Source organism: Hermetia illucens, chromosome 4, assembly GCF_905115235.1.
Source record: "Hermetia illucens chromosome 4, iHerIll2.2.curated.20191125, whole genome shotgun sequence".
Classification (NCBI taxonomy): Eukaryota; Metazoa; Arthropoda; class Insecta; order Diptera; family Stratiomyidae; genus Hermetia; species Hermetia illucens.
Window position 1 is genome coordinate 154466964 of NC_051852.1, and position 23073 is coordinate 154490036.

The 23073-nt window shown below is 43.3% G+C and overlaps 1 protein-coding gene across 8 annotated transcripts in view; it reads left to right on the forward strand.

The window, feature by feature from the left end:
- Positions 1-23073, forward strand: part of LOC119654255 (mitogen-activated protein kinase kinase kinase kinase 5) — a 129976-nt gene that overhangs the window by 44674 nt on the left and 62229 nt on the right. For all 8 annotated transcript variants that reach the window (XM_038059513.1, XM_038059506.1, XM_038059507.1 and 5 more), the window contains exons 2-5: positions 1851-2271; positions 12276-12374; positions 12443-12741; positions 22811-22898. In XM_038059513.1, coding sequence (XP_037915441.1) covers positions 1851-2271; positions 12276-12374; positions 12443-12741; positions 22811-22898 — 907 coding nt within the window. The remainder of the gene's footprint in view (positions 1-1850; positions 2272-12275; positions 12375-12442; positions 12742-22810; positions 22899-23073) is intronic.

The following is a 23073-nucleotide window of genomic DNA, read 5'->3' on the forward strand; positions in this document are numbered from 1 at the left end:
ACCTTTTGGGACGTATTTCAGTGAACCTTGAATGATGGCACGGTTGTGTGGTTAACACGCTGGACTCCACGAGGGGTGAATCGCAACATTATATTCTGCACATGTTAGGAAGTTTGTCAAGCAAATATCTGGAATGCAACCCTGCCTTCACATTCAAAGTTATTCAGTCTTCATTCGATCACGTTAGACATATTCATGGCCTGCCTGCCTCAGTTCGAAGCGGGACTTTTAGCAATACACCATCAATCGACGAATCAACGTTCGAAACTAACGTTTAAGAGATTTCAATTAGAATTTTCCCTTTGCAGGGCTTTCCCCTTTCTCTATTCGGGTTCGTGAGGCCTTCAAACTATGCACTTCAATCCATTCGCATATATGTTACCATAAATATTTGTAATCTAGCATCAATTATCCTTTGTTGGCTAGAAGTAGAAAGCAGCCACAACCTCAAAACTTTTGCCATGTTGTCTCATCAATACAATGCCTGCACACAAAGACTATCCATTCCAGATGTTCAGTTATTGCATACTTCCTTAAGAGACTCATTCAATCATAAAAATTCCACTAATCTTCCAATGTTTGTTGCAATTGACGATGATGATTCCAATGTGCATAATTAAATTCATTGAGCGAGCAAATACTATACAGCTCCGAACAAAGTGAGTTGCATAGAAACAAAAATTGCACTCCTTCCTTTCATGCATCAGCAACTAATGAGATCATAACATATTGCATGTAACCGTAAATACGCGTTTAATAGAAATTCCGCGGAAAGTCTAAATATGCTTCCCAATGAGAGAATTTATCTTTTATAGGAGGCCTGCATTGAAGCGAACTTTTACATTGATTGGTGCATTTTTGAAACGCTTCAGTTATGTGCTGAGTTTTGATTGATTCCGTCTTCGATTCGTTCAACGATCATCAAGAAATTCTGCATTTTATTTGGTAGTAAAGGTAACGCAATCAGGCCCAACCAAACGGAAACTCATTTGAAATATCCGAACATGAAAACTCTGTGGAAAAGTCTTGTGAAAACTTACAGTGAAGCGACTATGAAATGTTGCGTGATTGTCGCTCGAATCTACTCCTTTCATGTCCTCCTCGTTTCGATAAATTAATGCAATCGTTAATTAGTAAGTGTTCATTGCTTAGTAAACAGTACAACGGCATCATAAACATCTTCGAAATCCATCCATCTAAAATAATGATCTCAGCGTGTTACATCATTAGCTGCGAGTCATGCAGACCAGTAAAATCCACTCAATTATTACGCATCCAGCACCAATTTACTTGGCATTCATTGAATTCAATGTTTCTTTTATTTGTTATTTATTTCCAGCACGATCTATGTTATTTGGTGAAATTAGTTGTTGTCGGTTAATGGAGAGATGGATATCAAAGATGCCGAGCATAAATGTTCATTAGTGAAATGTAATATGGACTCCGTAGCATAATTTAGACTCATTTTATATTAAAAGAAAGTTGAAATTTTATGCTACAACTTTTTTATGAAGCTGAAAGAAAATGTAGCGTTTTTATGTAACGATGAAAGATACGGACGCCGACGTTGTTGTACATATTAACGCAGCACAGCACCCAATTTTCCATTTATTATCAAAATTGAGGAAGGATCTTACAATGGCAACCTTGAATGTGTCTTGAGATACTAAATGGAACTTAAGGACACAAAATCTATTTATATATTTCGTTACTATCCAGACCCTCCATCCAACTGACTATTTCAGGAGTATCTTTTATCTGAATTTATATCAACTCTTACTCTCACTTATCAACCTTTCATTTTTTATTACCTCCCACTCACAGATTCTCTCTCTTCATCTATTTTCCAGGCAAAACGTATCCAGAGCAACGAGTTGGCTGCCATTAAAGTGATCAAATTAGAACAAGGCGATGATATCCAAATTATTCAACAAGAAATCATTATGATGAGAGATTGTCGACATCCCAATATCATAGCCTACTATGGATCATATCTGCGTCGTGATAAGCTCTGGATTTGTATGGAATATTGTGGGGGTGGTAGCTTGCAGGATATCTATCAAGTATCGGGACCGCTTACGGAAAGACAAATCGCTTATATGTGTCGCGAAACGCTTAAGGGTCTCGAGTATCTACATTCGATGGGTAAAATGCATAGAGATATTAAGGGAGCGAATATTTTGTTAACCGAAAACGGTGATGTGAAATTAGCCGATTTCGGAGTATCAGCACAAATTACGGCAACGATAAACAAGCGAAGAAGTTTTATAGGTGAGTACTCGAAGTGGAAAGATTATTCTTTATTATATTTAGTATGGGGAAAACGGTACAGTGCTGAAGTAGGAAGATGCAAAGATTCTCAAAATAGATAGTCCTTTTTAAATGCTGCTAAATACGCTCCCTAATTAGTTACTCTGTTAAGTTTAATCCTACATAAAGGAGACCGTCTTATTCAATCGAAAATGGGAGAACGAAAATTGCCGCATTATGAAATTGTGGGAGGTTTTGATCTTTTTATGTTGACATCATTCGTTATTTTAATAGACGATTTTTATTTGAACTCCAATTCAAATAGAAATTGCTTCCTACATTTAGACTAACTAAGGTCCATAGACCTTTTTCTTCCGGAAAAATGATTTCATTTTATCTGAGTGTAATTACGCGGTATTTATAACTCTAAGTGTTATTTATTGGTCAACCGATATTTCGAGAACAATTTGTTCCCTTCATCAGTGCTAACAAGTCTCCTAGCAGCAGTTAGCGTTGATGAAGGGAACAAGTGGTTCCCGAAATATCGGAATTAGCCAGACCAATAAATAACACTAGCGAATAGAATAAGCAAGTTTTTATTTTTTGCAAGGAAAAACTATGAAATTACGATGGCAAGTATAAAAGAGAAAATACGATCACCTAAGACAAGCAAGTAGAATTTAAATTCAGAGGAAAATGGAGCGACAAACCCGCTGATATGGTTTTGTACAAATTTTGGGAGAATAGTGACTTCCTTGCACAAATCCTGGCGTATAAATTAGCCTCCAAAACGATAACGTAGAAGACCTTGCCTTGGATGGTGCAGTGGTCTAAGCTAGGACGCCAGGTAGCTACTGGGAAAATCGAATTAGTGGTCCTTAACGCAAAATCGGGACGCCTGGAATTCCTTAGTAAGACTAGGCTTGTGTTGCGCAGTTCTGTTGCTTGAAATTCTTGAAACCGTCACTGCTATGTAGAATCCAATCGTCGTTTCTGAGCCACCCCATTGCGCTACGAAGAAACTTCTCTACCCTACAAGCATCGGATCTCTTTGAGGTCTCAACAGAATTATTTACCTAGCGTCCGCAGCCTGACCCTAACTAGAGTTTTGCAATTGCATAGGAAGTGTCTGATGGTTCCCCTTTTCTCCCCGGCAATACGAATTGTAGGATAAACAGATTCTGGCATCCTATGTCGGTACAAACTGCCGTACTCCAGTACGCATTTGTTCGCTTCTAATCTAAGAGCTCTCGCCATCAGGTCTCTTCCTCCTCGGCTTGTGCCTTGTGGGGTGCCTTCACCATCGGAAGTTAGCTGCTCTTAAATAGTGCGAGTATATTCCAACCTTAACAGTCGCCAGCTGATCGTCGACTGCGTCCATCGAGGGATTGTCAAGAGCCGAACTACGCCTGGCCCATCTGACAACTCGCTAATTTCTCTCTATGTTCCAATGACCCGGAACCCAGGGCAACTTCAAGCGTGCTGTCGGCGCATCTCCTGATCTGTCGATCAAGTTGGCTATGCCACTGTCGATCAGGTTGACTATGCCAGACTTACGACTCAGATTATGCTTCAATCATGAGATAGCTCTCCAGAATCACGAATATCTCCGCAGAAGATCGTACGCCTAAACTGTGCGTTTCCGGAAAAACTCTCGCATCGACCCCGCAGACCATCTTCGATTCGTCGGTAAAAATTATTGTGTTATAAGCTTACAACACATCGCCTGGGTTTCACTCTGTCTTGGATGGAAAGCCTGGCGAAAATTCCTTTTCATCTTGCAAATGCTGAGAATTGATATTGATACTTAACTGTCCAGTATTCGGACTAATCGTCCAACATTCAGACTCGCGCAAGCTGATAGCACTGCGCGCTATAGTGCATTTAATATGAACGTCCAGGGAGAGGGCTGCAGAATTCCAGCAGCACATGTATACATGGTGCCTCGGATCCCATTAAGCTTAATAATAATCATCGTTGGCGCAACAATCCAATGTATTTGAGAACTTCATTCAAGACCTAACGGTACACTACAGTACACTGTAGAAGGCAATGTGTTCTGCATTGCCCACATCCGAGATTATTACTTTGATTTGACTCAGGTACTCATTCGCAGCTGAGTCGACTGGTATCCGACATCAAGTCACGATAACAAGTCCCTCTGCCGACGGCCCCGCACTCCAACCACTCGAGCCATTAAGATTGATTCTATTATATTTGGAAGATCCTCTAATGACCCGTCCCAATTATCATGTAATCACTTTTGGTCAGTGTATAATTCCTCCTCTTTTTTATCACCTTCGCCTTAATGCAGTCTGCCCATTATATCCTGCATTACTCCTCCATATCCCTTCCTTACTGGAGTGTCTAGACGCCACTGATAGTCCCGGTCTTGACAACCTTCCTAGCCTGTTTTTGCTAAAAACAAAATATTCCATTTACCTCTCCCAAAAACACCTGTTTCGAAGAAACAAAACCTTTCACAAACTTGAAATTCATCAGCTTACAGTGCGGTGACTGATCGGGAGATTGCCACAGGACCCTTGACGCCACTAGTGCTGGACCCATTTCGGAGAACCTCGGCGATCCTACGATTTCCCCCAGGGCCAACGTCTTTCAAAGATGGAAACCAGGGAAATTCCCAGAAAGATAATAAATTCGAAAATCACACGTGGGAAAACCAAATAGAGGAATAGAGAAGGGATAAACTATCGTTTTCCCTTCTCTAAAGGAAAATATTAGAGTTGTGTGCAACAAACCATTGAAAACATGGTGAGAGTCAATCGAATTCTGTATAACAGTAGCAAGGACAAAAAAATGCCTCGAAGAAAGCAAACGTCACTCAAGCAACACAAATGACACCCCCTGCCCCTAAAATACAAAGCGCCATAAACAATAAATCAATCAAAGAGGAGTAGAGAGGAAGCAAACGACTCTTTTGAACCCCCATAGGACCCTGAAAGGTAACAGGCCTCGCATCGAAGAAGAGAACGTGCAATCAAATAATGAAAATTGTAGAAACACCCGACGTGGGAGATAAAGCCCCAAAAAGAAACCGAAGAATCATGGACTAAGTTTGGTGGGAAGAAAAGTTCTAAAGAATATTACGGCTCGAATTAATTATCTCTACAAAAACATAATAACGCCAGCCGAATCAGACGTTCCCAAAAAAAGTTTTGATACTAAAGCTGGAAAGGTTACCGGGAAGAAGTCCTCAGGGGAATAGGCACAGGTGCAGACTAAAAATCAGAAGATTGTTTTCCAAGGTAAAGAGATTGATGAAGTCACTACCAAGAAGAATATCCGCGAGGCCCTAGAAAAACAGTTCGGATCGCTCGATATGTAATCTTGGAACTCAGATGGTAGTATAGAAGCACGCAAACGACAACTATCAGCTGGTCCATCGCGCCGCAGTAACAACGAATGTGAAAAAGTCGTGAGATATTTTGAAAGGGTGATGTGCTATTTGAAGGCCATGATCTCGACGGTGCGACTTGAGACAACGACCCAGGAAGATATCTGGGAGGCACTAGAAAAACACCTCCGATCACTCGGTTTGCAAGAGTATCCAATCAGGGGACTTAAGAAGACTTACGGAGGCACGAAAAGGCGACTATCAACTCATCGGTTGAAATAGCGTTCAAACTGGCAACGCCTGGTGAGGTAAAAGTAGATTTGCTCGTTTGCTGACTCAGAGAGCAAGTGAGTCTCAAACGCTGTTTTAGATGTCTTGAATTTAGCCACTTAGGGGCGCAGTGTACTGACAGAGACACGAAGTGTTCATCAAGAAAGCGCCTCCCCACCACTCTGCTTTGTTGTTTTTATGGACATTGTCATACGGGACATCCAACGTGCAGCCCCCTATACAGTGCCTTATGCAGATGATGTTTCCCTGACGTCTCATAGCACAAAGGATCTCGAGCAACTTATCCAAAAATGAAATGATCGCCTCATGCAACACGGTTTCAGATTGAATCTGGATAAAACAAAAATTTTGACGACTGATCCCCATGATACAGGCACTATCACTGTCAATGGCAATGACCTTCCTGTCCTGAAGGCGAAGACGTTGTATTGGACTAGTGGTTTTACACGTCTTGATCACATCCGAAATGAAGATATTCACGATTGATATGGGATTCCACCAATCGAGGAAAAATTGCTAGAGGCGTCTTCGATGGTATAGTCATGTAATTCGCGCTGAAAAGAGTTCACTTACCAAGATTGGTCTGAACATCGAAGTCAATGATAAGCGACTAAAAAGTCGGTCGAAGCAAGAGTGGTTTGATACGCTGTGTGATTTGAAGCCCTTGCGGCCACATGCACACCAGACCTCTGATAGACCAAATAGCGCCGCCGATGACGACGACCCAATATGGGCGTGTAGAAATCATACCACCCAAGAAGTGGTGGTGTTTCCGGAAGTTGGGTAAATCGAAGTAAATAGCTGGTATGCTTTGCTCTATCAAGCGTGACGATAGCACAATTCGAGGAAATATTAAGGACGCTAGTTTGGAATGCAAAAAATCGAAACTCCAAAATCATAGCGAACGATTTCCACACGTGGGCTTTGGATTAAAGCAGTCGTACTACCACAAAAGAGGCTGTATTTTGCTCGAGGTTTTCGCGGAGCTGGACTTGTTTGCACCGGAACACCGGAAATATTTCACTTTTCAAGAGACACCCTTGGGTTCAATTGTCGATTTGACATATATGAGTATCACATTGGCAAGGGGTATAGTCTGGTTTGTCAGTAAACACTAATACTCGTACCGACCACTAGAAAATTTTTCTCCAAATCGAAAATGGGTAATGCTACGATGTGCATTCCCGCGGATAAGGGGCTAGAAATCATTGCTGGTACATGAAAACGTTTAAAGAAGATGTATTCATAGAGATGCTATGTGGAGGCCGTGATCTCGATGTTGCGACTTCAAAAAGGGTAGTACAAATGGTGAGACGTATAACGAGATCATGTGAGGCTGCCATGTCGAGGCGGCGAATAGGCAATCAAACTATTGATGAAATGAAGAAATCGCGGAAGTAGGTTTTATCAGACTATACGAGAATGCTTTGAAGAAATTTGCGTAGAGGCAGACCAAAACCTTGGGAACAGCGTGCAGGGTTGTTGTAAAGAAGATGAGGAAGCGAACACCACAATTTACCTGCCCGCATCTTCTTCTCGATATAGTATGGTGCTCTTCTTCCCGTATAAAGGAAAACGCAAAAAGTATAAACCAGCATTGGTCGTTTTTGGACGCTACCACCTTCACACAGCTCCTGTCCAGCGTCCGTACAATCTCATGCATCACTTACAACTAGAGCTTTACCACATGCGGAGAAGTTTTTTTTATAGCCCACTTGATTTTATACTAGGTGATTGCTGATTCCATAATCTCACGCGGCTGGGATTGCATAACCTCCAAAAGATAAAATTTTGCTTAAGAATCGAAGGATTCCTAAGTTCGCTATCCTGTTGATGGCGGGTTGGACCGGGTGTAGTCCACAGAACCCTCATGAGGGAGCAAATGCCAACTTGTAATCACTTCGATCACACTGCCTCCAGGACAGAGGTGAAGCAGCGTCTGATGAGTTGCCTCTGCCCTGGACAAAACTGCAAGTCATATTTTCTCCAAAAGGTGTTTCGTTAAACAATCCTCCTCGCTAGCGGCAGCAGCTTCAGAAGACTCCACTCAGAAAAGGATGCTCCTATATTCCTTAGTTAGAATCTTACTGATTCTTGCAGACTCGCTTATGCCCTGCCCTTCCTCTCAAGGTAGTCCTTGTATGGCTGCCAGTAGCAAATGTGGAACATCTTCGTGGTCAACTTCCTGAAATTGGGTAGATCTCCATTCCATAACGTTGGCAATGTCCTTTTGCCATAGGAGACTTTGAGCTTGATAGTTTGACTAAACTTTTTCCAGCCGATCCTTCTGGGATCTGAAAAAGGTAGAAGACCTACCTCTAAAGCAACATTTAGACTATAGTATCCAACTCGATCTCTGAGTAGACACGCCAATTCTGTACCTCGAAAGTCTCATTATGGATTAGTTGGATGATACCAAGGACGTCTTCGCAACCATCACAATTGTCTCTGTTATACACTGACAAATTTGTATTAATAGTGAAATCTAAGAGAGACTCACCTCTTTCGTTGATTTCATTACATTGCCATCACAGATTGGTCTTCTTTGCTGCGATGGGGGCGTCAAATGTTCCAGGTCTTCTGGTGGAGTGGGTCGGCCATGAGCGATGTACGCCGAGGGCACATGCACATTCTCCACTTCCATCTGTTCCAGTGCCCGATTATGTCACTGGAATTCAGATCCTGGCACAGAAAGTCGTGCAGCCTCTTTCTGACGAACATACATGCCCTAAATCTGCCTCGATCAGTGCCTCTTGTGCTACGAAATAAATTTTAATATTTACTTTGTGGTCTTTTGATGGTTCGACATCCTCGGATTCAGGGATCCTGTACTACTCCGATGTTGATGTTTTCCTTTTTTCTCTTCCCGAAGGAAGACCAACAAATAAGCTGAGGCGCATTTCAAGTGCTATAGTTTATCTGCGCTATTCTTAGTATGCTTGCGTAGGGGAAACCCCCGTTGAGATGGACGATCTTCTCTTCCACCAAGAGCTCGCTGACGGCATCGAAAGGGTTTCGGCCAGTTTCGCGAAGCGGACCACTTTCACCTTTGCGTTTCTAATTCCAAACCAAACTTTGTAGTCTGTTTTTTCAGTGCCTCCAGGCAATTTTAATTTATTTAGAGTAGGAAAGGGTGTCAGTTCATCTGGAGTTCCCCCTCCTTGATCACAACCCAGTTATCCATCAGAATGCTGGAGTTTTGAAGGCGCAGAGATTGGAAGAGCATGCCCTTATCCATGCGGAACCAAAAGTCTGGGAATCTTGTCGAATGAGACTTGAGGTTCACTTCCCCCCAGGTGTCACTGATCTTAGCGACACACTAACCCTAGAGAAATAGTTCTCGCATGCTATTACCCTCAAACCACCTGAGAGGAACAAAAGCAGGGGATAACTTTCCACTGTTTCCGTTGCCGACTGGCTGATCGTTGCTGTTTCTGCAGAAGTTATTTGTCGCCCGAACCCTTGCCACCTTCACCCCTTTTATTTTCCAGCCCGAACTCACCCTTAAATCAATTACACTTAAAGGTAGTAGGTTTTTTTTTTTGTTTTCCAGGTGCTTGTTATATTCCTCGGTAACTGCCTGGTATTTAGCAATGTCCTTTTGATCGTTTCCTCGATCTCTTTATTATTTACAATCTTACTCATAATATGCATAGCTTTCTAATACTGGCTCTTGATCAGGACTCCAGCAGTCAGCAAAGAAATGGTGCTGGTTTCCGATCCTTGTTCCTTGGAAGATCTCTGACATCAACGGTTTTTGAGGTAAGAGGTAAGAGTTTTGTGGCTAGTACTCGCTTCAGTCCAACGACAGTGGTTCCCAGGCTGGAAATGTCTATTCCGTGCGCCACCCAACTCCCAGAAGTTTCTTCTTTCCTGCTTCCAGCGCAGAAGCACTACAACTGGCATTAGCTGTACTACCCTCAACGAGTGCTGCTTCCTGGCTGGATACTAGCAGTAGTCCTTTGATGGTGCATCTACCATCAGCACTCATTCTTTTTCCATTGTCAGCTATCTTTTTTTTATTTGGAACCCATACCTTGGTCCCACAAATAATCTAGGAAAAATATCTACCCAGCAGTCACCAGAGTAAGTGTCTTAATTGAAATTGAAGGTAACCAAGGTATTCAAGTCCGTGTATTAGAATGTAAGTATTCCATTGACTACACATTTCCCGGCGCATGTTGTACCTTGGGTTACGGTCCTATTAATGCTTTTCACAGTTTAGAGAAGACAGTGTTCGGGCTGTTGCCTTTATGCAACCAAGGCAATGTCTGAAGTGACAGTGGATAGGTCACCCACTGAAAATCGGTAACAAATCTATCGCAGGATAGCCGACGACTGGGTCCCCCTGGAACTACATGGTATAGAACAATGGCTGAAAATTTGTAAGGACGCGAAGCCTAGCCCGCCTAAAGTTTTCATCATGGCCTTAAAAAATGATTAATGTGGTGATGACAGGAAATCATGTATAACCCAATAATTCGATGGTTCAGATAATGAAGAATCTGGTCGCGCTGCTTCCCTCTCCCGAATTCTCTCAAACGAAAGTTTCTTGAAAATTGACATACACCATTTTACGACCCCAGAACAAAGAATCGAATTGCACTACATAAAATATGCTGTCTACCTTCATTTCAAAGCTGACAATAAACTTTATAACCTCGTTCACTTTCGTAACGATATTTTATATTACCCAATTAGCGTGTAACAATGGAAATTAAGAAGATTTTCGCAACGTCGAGTGGGTAAACAAGCTCTAATCAGTGTTTAAGCATTGCAATCCCATACAGAGCCTATGCCTCTACACCGAGTACCTTGCTGTATAGTGAATATTACTATTATTCAACGCATGCACTTTTGCTGAACCTAACATCCAGTTTGTAATGAATGAAGCTTGGGTAGCCATGCATGGAAAATGGTTCCATCCATGTACCATATATGAAGGAGCAACACTGAGACGTGAGAGTGTCAGCGACCGTGCGCCCTCGAGAGTGCTTAGGATTTCCGCATTTCAGGGAGTTTTCATTTCAATCCATTTGATTTCAAGTTTTAATCGAAATCAGTACCATCAAGAGATATAATTGCGATAATAGATTTGAGTGATATTGAGGAGCTGAAGGGATGAAAGCGAACAGTGGTACTGAAGGGTTCGAGGATTTCGTTGAGTATCTGGAATCATGAGACAAGGTTACTATGCATCCTTCGCCTATTTTCACTCTGTCGTTATCGAGCTGGACTCTCTTTTTCACGAACAAAAGCGGCTCTGGAGATAATGAAGAATATGCCAAGTATGCTTAGAGGGGAGTCAAAAATATGGTATATATTGCGATTATATAAACATGTGGTACCCTCGAAACTAAGATCCAAAAGCTGGTAACTCAACTATGAAACGTTCTTTGAAGCCAAGTACAACCACTCTCAAGAAAAGCCACTTCTGGAGCAAAGTGTCGTTCGCACTCGTGGAACAAGTGCCTTTGGTGCAGTTGGCTCCACTCAGCGCGAAAAAAGTTTATTTTTCTTCTCGCGATATAATTTATTCATTCGTTTGTTCCACTGCATATGAAAATAAAGTTTAGATTCTGAATGGAAGATATAACAATAATAAGATTTAAATGATATGCATGCAGTCGAAAGCATCCACTTTCCGTAAACACAAAATCTTTTCGAGGTCCGTTTTAACAAATTTCACTTCATTCATCTGAAGAAGCTAAGTTTGGAATGGAGAATTCTTTCCCTCGCATTCTAGTTTTTAAGAATAGCCTTGAAGATGAAAACGAGCACGGAACTAACCGTGAGGGGACGGGGCTAAGAAATTGAAGTGGAAAGTGCATTGTTAATGCAGAAAATCGATGGAAGTTGTATAGGAAAGTTGTGGAAATAGTACGTTTGCTGGATGTTCCAGAAAACACGTTTCCGTGCGAAGAGTGCAAATGAAAAATTCCAGACTTTTGGTCCCAAGAATAAAATGAAAACTAGTGTTGGGGCTCAGAATGATTCATACAATTTGCTTGGATCCAGCTCAGCATATGGCTGCGAAATTATTTACGAACATAGACTATGCTTTGCCATTCTCCTTGTGAATCAGATACTGCATGAATCACGATACTTGTTCGTAGTTCACAAATGGAGCCAGACACACCTATGCAGCAAGAAGAGGTCTCAATGGCAGCATATGTGTAAACTGCAAATGTATCTAAAATTTAAAAGAATTTTCAGATCAAACTTGTTGTAAATGTACAAGACGCCAATAGGGGCTTCTAACTGCCTTGTAAATACCATTCAAGTTTGTGTAGGCCATTTGAGGCAGAAATACTGCAGCCATTCAATTAAATTCATCAACAATGTCATTCACATTGAATTTTTTCCTTTCTTTTTCTAGGTACACCATATTGGATGGCACCAGAAGTTGCAGCCGTAGAACGAAAGGGTGGCTACAATCAACTATGTGATATTTGGGCAGTCGGTATAACCGCCATAGGTAGGTCATCTTCAAACGATCCATTCACACCTCTCCTAATTTAATATAAAATTTTCTTCTTTTTACAGAACTAGCAGAATTACAACCTCCAATGTTCGACTTACATCCGATGCGGGCATTGTTTTTAATGTCAAAAAGTGGTTTTAAACCACCAACGCTTAAAGATAAAGACAAATGGAGTCCAACATTCCACTCATTTATAAAAACTGCACTAACAAAGAACCCCAAGAAACGTCCCACAGCCGAACGTTTATTGCAACATCCGTTCGTTCAGAGCGAGATGTCGATGAATGTAGCGAAGGAATTATTACAAAAGTATTTGAATCCTCCAAATCAATTTTATTTTTATTCAGATGGTGATGATGAGGTAAGTTTTGGTGGTTTTCTCTAAACGGCTGCTTCGCGGAAAGGGAATTGGAGTCAAGATATGACTAATTGAGGTTCCAGGTTGAAAACTTTATATCGCACAAAAGGCCTTAATTGAAATAGATGAGTAAATCGCTTGAAAAGTACTATCTGGTATGGAGCGATTTGTTTCCCTCTTCAGAGGAAGATTCCTCATAGATTCCTCATTAAATTGCAATCAACCTGTATAAGTGCTTCTCAGTAAGTGCGAAACCACACACCTCACAACTAGGGCATGGATATCAGTTCAACTTTGTATCATGAAAAAATTTCTATATTCGCCCTGAATCAAAAGTATTCAACCGAAATGAAATTCCAATTATTCAGGTCCCCTCTATCTTCTCCCCACCTCCCTACCTCTCTTTGAATGTTATCCATAAACATTAAAAGCAAGTCCAAAAGGTCGGCGTAATTTAGAAAAGATGAGGTTGGTTTAAATATAAAACAAAATGCTTAAATTTTAATTGAATATTTTGGGTGTATCACGGTAAAAAATCTTTAATGATATTCCAATCATCATATTTCTGGAAGATAATTTGATTGAACCTTGATTTGGCTTGAATTTATATTTGCTTCCGTTATTTATGATCCTCAAAACACCTATGAGGGGGCCTTGCGGATGGTGAACCTAATTTTGAAGAGTTACTTACCCCTTCCTTCTAGAGGAACCATAATAATAATAATTATAATCGTTGGCACAACAATCCATATTGGATCAGGGCCTTAAAATGTGCTAGAGCACTTCATTCAAGACCGTAACGCTGCTGGTGCAAACGCACTTTCCCTCCAGCGAGGAGGCCTATGAGTCGGAACCTCGCTTGGAGGGTTTACGGCAACCCCAGCTGTGCGAGACTATCAAATCGGTTGTCATGGGCTAAAATCAGTGATGGAAGTGATTTTGCAGTGAAAAAACAAAGTCTCGCCTCACAAAATCATCGAAAATTTTGCTGTGAAGCTTGACGCGTAAAAGGCGTCTTCCGTATCTATGGTGGATATTTTTCGTGGCCGAGGAACACGTAGTCTTGTTGCGAAGTTGTGCAGAGTTATAAAATTAGTTGCGTCCCAGCACTGTGTTTGTTTCAGTTTACGTGAGTGTTATCTCCAGGCCGTTAATCCGTGAATTTTCGGTTTTACCACTTATCATCGGTAATTACCGAGGATAGGATCGGCTGGGCTATAAACAGCTTCTCCGCATACTAATCTCCAGGCCCAGATGGCATAATGCCAGTCATGCTACAGAAGCAGCAGGAAAGGGTTGTGCCGTGGCTTGTTGAGATTTACCGGAGCTGCATTACTTTAGGATACGTACCGCAGTCCTGGAGGCGCGCACGGGTGGTTTTCATACCGAAAGCGGGCAGGCGCGGTCATGAGTCCGCGAAGGACTTTCGACCAATCAGCCTGACCTCTTTCGTGCTGAAGACCCTAGAACGCGTCCTGGACATTCACTTAAGGACGATTATGGAGAGAACGCCTACCTCAAAGGAAAATCCACAGAAACCGCCCTACACGAAGTAATTGGCACGGTTGAGCGGTCGCTGCAGTACAAGCAGTATACCCTTGCTGCCTTCTTGGATATAGAAGGAGCTTTCAACAACGTCAGTACCAACGCCATCAAGGAAGCCTTGACCGGTATTGGATTGGAGGGGTATCTCACGCACTGGATTATATCCATGCTGAGTACCAGGATAATCCAGTCCGATCTGGGAGGCAACCACTTGACCAGAGCTGTGAACAGAGGCACGCCCCAGGGTGGTGCCATCTCACCGGTGCTCTGGTTAATAGTAATGGACAAAATTTTACGTACATTGGACAGCAGCGGCGTGAAGGTGGTGGCGTATGCCGACGACTTGGTGATATTAGTATCAGGGATGTTTCTGTCCATTATGAGCGACATCATGGAAGGAGCGTTGCGAAAGGTGTGCCTGTGGGCCGCAAGATGCGGACTCAGCATAAACCCAACCAAAACGAAACTGATGCTATTCACTACCAAGACAAGGATACTTGAATTCCATCTACCACGGTTGAATGAACAAAGATTGGTTCTTTCCTCTAATGTAAAGTATCTGGGTGTAATCCTGGATCCTAAGCTAAATTGGAGGTTGAACATAGAACTGAGGGTTAAGAAGGCCTGTATAGCCTTCTATGCCTGCAAGAGAACCTTTGCAAAGAAAAGGGGTCTCCGGCCGAGGATGGTTCTCTGGATGTACACCGCTGTAGTGTGTCCGATCCTGACGGACGGCTCTATTGTATGGTGGCAGGCTTTGAAGAAGAAATACAATAGAACGAAGCTTAATAGGATTCAAAGAACCGTGTGTGCAGGTGCTACGGGGGCTCTGCAGTCTTGCCCGGCGGATGCTCTCCTGCATCTCCTCCCCCTAGACCTCCACATCAAATATGTTGCAGCGTGCAGTGCCGTCAGATTACGTGAGTCCGGATGCTGGGCAGCGAAGTCCTACGGCCACAGCAACATCCTAGATGAAATACCTCGAGAAATCTGGGCATCCCCCACGGACTATGTCACACGCAAGCTGAACTTCACGAGAAACTTTGCTGTGGACCTTCCAACCAGGGCAAAGTGGAAGACCGGCGCCGTGTTGCAAGACTATGACACGGTATTCTTTACGGACGGATCAAAGATGGCCTATGGAGTCGGCGCGTGGGTTTTCTCGAATACACACGGTGTATCCAAATCGTATGGTCTCCCAGGTTTCACCAGTGTATTCCAGGCGGAAGTACTGGCGATATTGGAAGTCTGTCGATGGCTGGAGCGTGATTCGAGCTCCAAGCGTAACATTGCCATTCTGACTGACAGCCAAGCGGCCATCAAGGCTTAGTACTCAACGACGACATCTTCCCGGCTGGTGGGACAGTGCAGAGACGCGCTCAACCATCTGGGCGGCACGCTCAAGGTCACTCTCCTTTGGGTTCCCGGGCATAGGAACATAGAGCGGAGTGAGCGGGCTGACGGATTGGCCAGGCAAGGCTCTGCTCTTGGCAGTCCCTCGGCGAATAGTCAGTCGGTGTTCCGCTGGCGGCTGTCAGGGGCCGAGTCTACTCGCACTACCTAGCAGCCGCGAGCCTGAGATGGCGAGGGCTTACAAGCTGTACCAAGTCAAGGAGAATTTGGCCTGCTTATAACATAGCCCGATCACGAGAGCTCCTGGGCCAGACGCGTGCAAATGCATTCAAGATTACGGTGGTCTGCACGGGGCACTGGCCCATAGGGGACCATGCCGTTAGACTCGGCTTACCCTACAACTCGCATTGCCGAAGCTGCGGAGAAGGAAGGGAAACCCTCATGCACTTTCTCTGCGACTGCCCAGCTCTGGCTCGAGTCAGGCTGCGGATACTGGGTAAACCATTCTTTGGGGCCTCAGCGAAATTTCTAGCTGCTCTGAAGATCCGAGCCGGCTGGACTCTGCTTCCCTGTTCCCATAACAACAGTCACGGTCTTAGGAGTTTGTGGCATCAAAACGGCGCACCAAAGCGCTAATTGGGCTCCTCGGAGCGACCACTGATACCTACCTACCTACCCTACACTACAGAACACTGTAGGAGGCAATGTGGTCAGCATTACGCTCGCCCAAGATTATTACCCTGATTTGACTCAGGTACTCATTCACCGCTGAGTCGACTGGTATCCGATGTCAAATCACGTTACAAATCCCACTGCCGCCAGCGAGATTTGAACCGTGACCTTCGGCACGACAGCCTTGTGCTCAAACCACTCAGCTATCCGGACATACCCATCTTTTAAACAAGTCAGGAAACCGGAAGCTCGGCCCTTGAGGTATGAAAGGTTTTGTTTGCTTCTTCTGTGAGTATATTTGAGTGCAGAAGCATCCCATTTATACGTAGCCCGTTATGCATATGCATTTAGCATGTCAGACTACTCACTTTAATGTGATATTAATATTTAGTTGCAGCAAATTTAGCTGGCAAAATCAATTTTGAACTACTGTAACTTTGTCAGTAATAGTACAATTTTGATCAAACTTGGGGATAACATGCTTCATATTATATTCTATACTATTAGAAACAATTTTATAACTCTAGGATAAACTTAAGGGGGTTTTTTACTCAGTTTCCCCAAAAATATGGTAATATACTATTATTAACTTGATTTGAATAAATATCGATATGGAGAGTATTTTGAGGCCTGGACACCATATAAAGGCAACTTCATTATTTTTTTTTAGATTTTTCGGTTGGGTAGTTTCTCAGAATGGATCCATCAAACAAATCATCACTTTCGACTCCTCCCACTTCCCGCCTTTCTAACAAATTCCAAAATGAAGACCGGTCTCGAAAAGTACTAATCGAAACCTTTCATTTGATACCCGTTTGAAACCTTGGCTGGTCAGAGCCTAGACAAGAACTTGAGGATCGGATGGTCCTGAGATTTTCCATGTGCTGATGTTTTGAAAATATTACCAAATCTTTATGGAGGCATATGAGTGAAACAATGCCTTCAAAGAAGGTCGAAGAGTCATGGAAGACTTGCATAATTTTGTACACCCAATGATACGTTTGATTGAAATTAATATCGAAAAATATTGCGTCAAAGATGAAAAGTAGCTGCAATTCTACCGAATCCGTACATTGGTTTGGATAGATATATTTTGGTGATAAAATGGAAGCAAAGCCCGCAATTGTGAAGGTGAACGAAGTTTTTAATAGCAGTAGGTTCGCTACACTCAAAGAAAATGGTTAAAGTAAAGAGCAAAGCAGTAGCCTCCACCGATACACATGTCCCAGAAAACCAACTGAATTTTCCTGAGAAAACGCAATTAATCGTGTTGGGGAGCGACAGACAGACAAATCCTTAAAAAAGTGAGCGCACTGCCTCCTAGGTCTTGTGTGTTGAGGCCTAAGAATATACTCAAAGTCTTCTTTGCCTGTCATAAAAAATGACTAAAAGGGATAGAAAGAAGAGTTCGAAACTCTACAGCTACTGAAACGTCGCTTTCCCCAACTTGAATGAGAATTCCAACTATATAAGTTTTACATATCTGCTAAGTCAAAAGCGAATGAATGTGGGTTTTGTACTCTTGAAAACCAAATAGCAATAGACGCTACTACGGTGTAGGGTTATTTTTGATGGTTGCCGCAAGGTGCACTCTTTTCCACTGGGAGCAGGTAGGTTTCCACTGACCGACACCTTACGAGCAACCACATCGATGACTTCGCGATCAGCAGTAGATTTAGGAGTTGTCACTTGGTAACAAAAGGGACGCTGATATCAGTCTCAAAAGGGACCCGTTGCGTTCGCCATTTCTCTCGACCGCTTGTATGATCCAACTGTCTCTCGATGAGTAACCCGCCTGAGAAGCCATCATGCGGGTGGTACGCAGGTCATTGGCCACGTTCCGAAGGACTGACATAAGACCTGGCTGACTTAGCAATGGTGGAAGCGGATCGGTGAACGGAAAAATTTGAAGGCTCTATTGGCCGTTGCGAGTGAAAGCGAGCCGGATGCGCTCCACCTCAACGTAATGTGTGCCGTGACAAACGGGAATTTGTTATTGCGCTGGTCAGTAGTACATGCTGCATCACCAAAGAACTTGTATGTGTTCGCAAATTTGTCTATGGTCCTGTAAAGGACTTCAACGGTCGACTCCTCATCCACGATGATAAACACAATCAAAACCAAAGTTCTCAGTATGACGATCAACGCATCAAAAGCGCTGATCAATTTGTATACCTCGGAAAAGTGGTTTCCGCTGACGACGGCGCCGAACTGGATGTTGCTAGATGCATTAACATCGGTAGATCCGCTTTCGCTGCCTTGTCTAAAATTTGGAGATGCAGTTATCTCAATACCAAAATCAAGTTAAGTTCTGCGCTATATAGGAGAAGAACATCGGAAGTGATCCCCACTGCACTCGATGCCTCCAAGCCTTCGTGAACACCTGCTTGCGCCGCACCATCAGAGTATGCTGGCCTGATATTATTTCAAACGAAGTATTTGGTCAGCTGACTAACCTCGCATCCGTAAACGATGTGATCAGCAGGTGAAAGTGGCACTGTATAAGTTACACATTAAAAGTGGTCGACAGTTGCATTGCATACCACGCCATACAAGGGCACATGGCGCAGAACATTAGAAAAAGAATGCGGACATCTCAGGAAGTCGTGAATGATGGCAATATACCCCACCAAAACGGTAAATGGCAACTATATATATAATTTTTTTTTTTGTTCGTACACGGAGGTGAAAAATCCTAGAAGAACACGTTTCCCCCAGTTTCGCCGCACAAACGCCGGAGCTACAGCGGGCGTGTTTGGGATTCACACCCTCTAAAAACACCTCCGGTCTCTCCAGCCCCGGCCAAGCGGGACTACCATTTAGGTATTACTTACCGGGGTAGGTTTGCCCTTAGGCACTCGTCCTTCTCCTGCTTTCGACTTTCCTCCTTCAGCAACTCCTCCTGTATTTGCACGATTGCGGAGGAAACCGTAAGCCAGTTCTCCTCGGACCTCAGCATCTCAGCAACTAAATTTCCGGACTCACGCTCTCGCCCAACACTTGGTTTAGGTTCCTTCTTCAGCAATTCCTCCTGTATTTGCACGATTGTGGAGGAAACCGTAAACCAGTTCTCCTCGGACCTCAGCATCTCAGCAACTAAGTTTTCCGGGCTCATGCTCTTGCCCAACACTTGGTTTAGGTTCCTCCTCTTCATTGCAAATCTTGGGAAGTGAAATATCACATGCTCTGGATCCGCCGATATGCCACCGCATCTAGAACAATTCGGAGAATCATCAGAGCCACCACCGTGTCCCGTGAGAAACTGGGTAATGTGGTAGTTGATCACCCTAATGTTCGGAATGAGCCTGTGCGTCCACCGACCCTTCGTAGACTCGGCCCATCTGTGTTGCAAGAGATCATGCGACTCTCCATACGTTTTGCATGGTACACCACATTCATTTCTTTCGCCAGAATGTCGACTAGGATCATGCCTGCCACCACTAATACTGCCTCATCTGATGTGGCTCTAAAAGCACAGTAAACTATCAAAGCCATCAGTCGGTAAACCGAGTTCACCTGCTTCCGTCTCTGAGAGTTTGCAAGCGCCTCTACCCATACAGGGGTCGAGCAGAGCAGGATGGAAAGCACCACTCCGCCTAAAAACAACCTCCGACAGTATTTCGGCCCACCAATATTCGGCAACATTTTTGCAAGTGCCGGGATGGCACAGGCTGCGTTTTGGCATGCATATTCTAGATATTCCTAAAGCTCAATTTGGTGTCATCCCCCCAGGTATTTGATAGCCGGCTTTGGTACGGTCGTATATCCACCGACTTCCACTTTCATAGTGTTATTTTTCCTGCGGTTGGTTATTAACTCCATTTTCGCGTCCGCCAAGGTCAGCTCGGCTCTTCAAGACAAGACTTTACCGCTCCTACTGTTTCCTTCGGGTAGACCTCCACATCTTCTGGGTGTTTTGCTGCAACAACCACAGCTAGGTCATCAACAAAGCTGGCAATCGTAGTCCCCTCTGGGACGGGAAGGGCAAACATCCCATTATACATTATATTCCCATTATAAAGTGGTACCCCGGCTTTCACAATGTACTTTTCGCGGCACTCATCCGTCCCGTACCAGAAAGTCTTCTCTACGGGACATAGGTGTCTCTGCGGAGACATCTATATCAACCAACTCCTCTTTAATTCTGTTCCAGTTGGCGGAGTTGTATGCATTTTTGACATGTAGCACGAGCGATTTACTACCATGCTAATTGCATCCATTTCCAGGTGGCTTCCCAGGTTTCGAGAGCAACGCCAACTTTTGCTTTTTCCTTCTTTTAGGCACGTCTCGATGGTGTTGGCCAAAAGGTCGGATCTAGTCTTCACTGCCAGTTTCAAAGTTCGATTGGGGATGCCATCCAAACCTGGAGCCATGTTGTCGATCCTACCAAACCTTTCCCGCAGCTCCTCCACAGTTACTGGGGGAGTTATCCCCTCATTAATTGGACAACCATTTGTCTTCCCCCATTTTCATGGTGAAGGAACAGAGTGGTAGCAATCTGTTACAGGAGGCGCGGACAGGTTGCCCGGAGTGATCTCCGCAGCATTTTCATTACCACCCTGTGGGTCCGCCCCAAGGGTTTGTCGGTATCATCATACAGCTGTTTGGAGCAGTTCTTTCTGCTCCTCCGAATGCCTTCTTTTAGGCGGTCACACAGTTGCCTCTGTATCTCCTCTCGACCGTCGCCACCGGGCTTTCCCCTGACCCTCTCTCTGGCAAAGCCTCGTTGCTCGGAAACATGCGGTTAGCAAGCTTGCGATTCCGTTGTTTCACCTGTGGGTTGCCTATTAGGGAGCAATCGCCTTCTGGACATAGTAGCGTCGCATGCTTCCGTCACCTATCGGGTGCCCCCTCAAAAATTTTCACCGTTCAGCCGGCATTCTCTGAGAACTATCTTTCGAACTCGATCGGCCCTTGATTTCCATGGAGATTGCCTGGTGGTTGCTGTGAGTATAGTCTTCACTGACATGCCAAGCGAATCTACTGGCTAAAGCGGCACGCACGTATGCACCAGTACCACGTTTAGCTCCGCGAATGCTTTGAGGAGAACACGTTCCCTAACATTAGTTCTCCGCTGGGGGAAGCATACCAGCTGTATATGTGGACGCCTTTCACTTTCACTCTGATGAAGCCCTCCCCCGGGTGCTCCATTATTTCCTCTGTGATTTGCATTGCTGCATCTACAGGACTGCTGGATCTTCTCCTAGATAAGAGTGCTCTTGGCGTTAATTGCACCACTGCAGTTTCTGCTGGTTTTCGTCCTTCTTTACATATCTTCAGTCCATCCCGTATTTCTAGGAATGTAGCCCTAATGGCACGCATCTGATCTTTATGGTGCACGTTATGCCGAGCTGTCTGTCTGTTTGTCAAACGCATTTTTCATAGAAACGATTGACACGCAATTTGGCGAAAATATGGGAACTGTGAAAGCCCAGGTATGCAATGAGTTACATCTTTCCACGATCAGATCCGATCCTCATACATGTAAAAGGGGGTGTACAATTTTTTTTAACCAAATATAGGCATGTTAGGTATCAAATAAAGGGCCTGGATTAGTACTTTTCAACGCCAGTCTTAGTTTTGATATTTGGTGGAAAGGAGAGAAATACGGACCTATTCGACTTGTTTAATAGGTTTTTTTTTTTTTTTTTTTTTTTTTTGAGTTAATAAGAAACCCAATCAAATCAATTTTTTTCTAGACCGATCTTTTTGAAACTTGGCAAGCTTATTCAATACACAAAAATGTAGTGTTTTATAGCCCAAAAGCAGCCGTTCGAATTATTTTTCAATAAAAAATTACTACTACAATTGTTCCCGAAAATTACTGATTTTTTGTGCAACAAGCGGGGTTAACCCCTTAAGTAGATGCTATTAAGAATTATGAAAAAGTGGAAAGCATTAGGCCAATTAGTACTCACTTTGCAAGTATCATCAATAGGTGATTTTAGAAGAGCGACGAAGATATGATTATTGCAGGCAAAGTGCTCGGTTTTGCTGAACAACCTCAATAGTTAAAATCTTTATTATTGTTCTAATTATTTTCCACTATTATTAGAGTGTTGTACTTTCGAATGAAGAATGAAAGAAAGGAAGGGAATAAACATTGAAGAAGGGAACAACTGATTTCCAAAAGGCAGTCTTTCGTTGTATAAACCAAATTGTAGTCAAAAAGGGACGATCTTCCTTTTTTCACTTCAAATACTGGATATCAATCACTCCAAAAATGATAATATTAGTCAGTTCATGCACTTCAATTGGCAGTAAATCTCCATTGTTAACGAAATCAAATGGAATCCTCAACAGCTTCCATCCTTTCAGTGGTTGTTTTCATCAATTCCCATCCCAGCTTCAGATGTTTACGGCCTCATCTTTGAAATAGGCCTCCACCATATCCGATTCTCGATCCCTTTTCGCGAAAGCATTCACACATATAATTACCCAACCGCACACAATTTTTCCATACATTTACTAATCATAATTATATATATTTTTTTCTATTTAGGCCATCGCTAATGTACCACAAAGAATAGCCAGCAAAATGACATCAAGGCAAAATGGTATTTCACCGCAAAATCACACACTAAAATCAGGTGAGCCAGTTGACCATCATTATTAACTCCTATACCATATGCAACTCATATTTGTTCTACCATATTTGGATCAAGTTTAAATTCAGAATATCATGAGGCAATTAAACTTTTTTGTTTACCAATCTACGTTGATTTCATGAAGGAATATAATAAAATGATGTATGGAAGGCCTTTC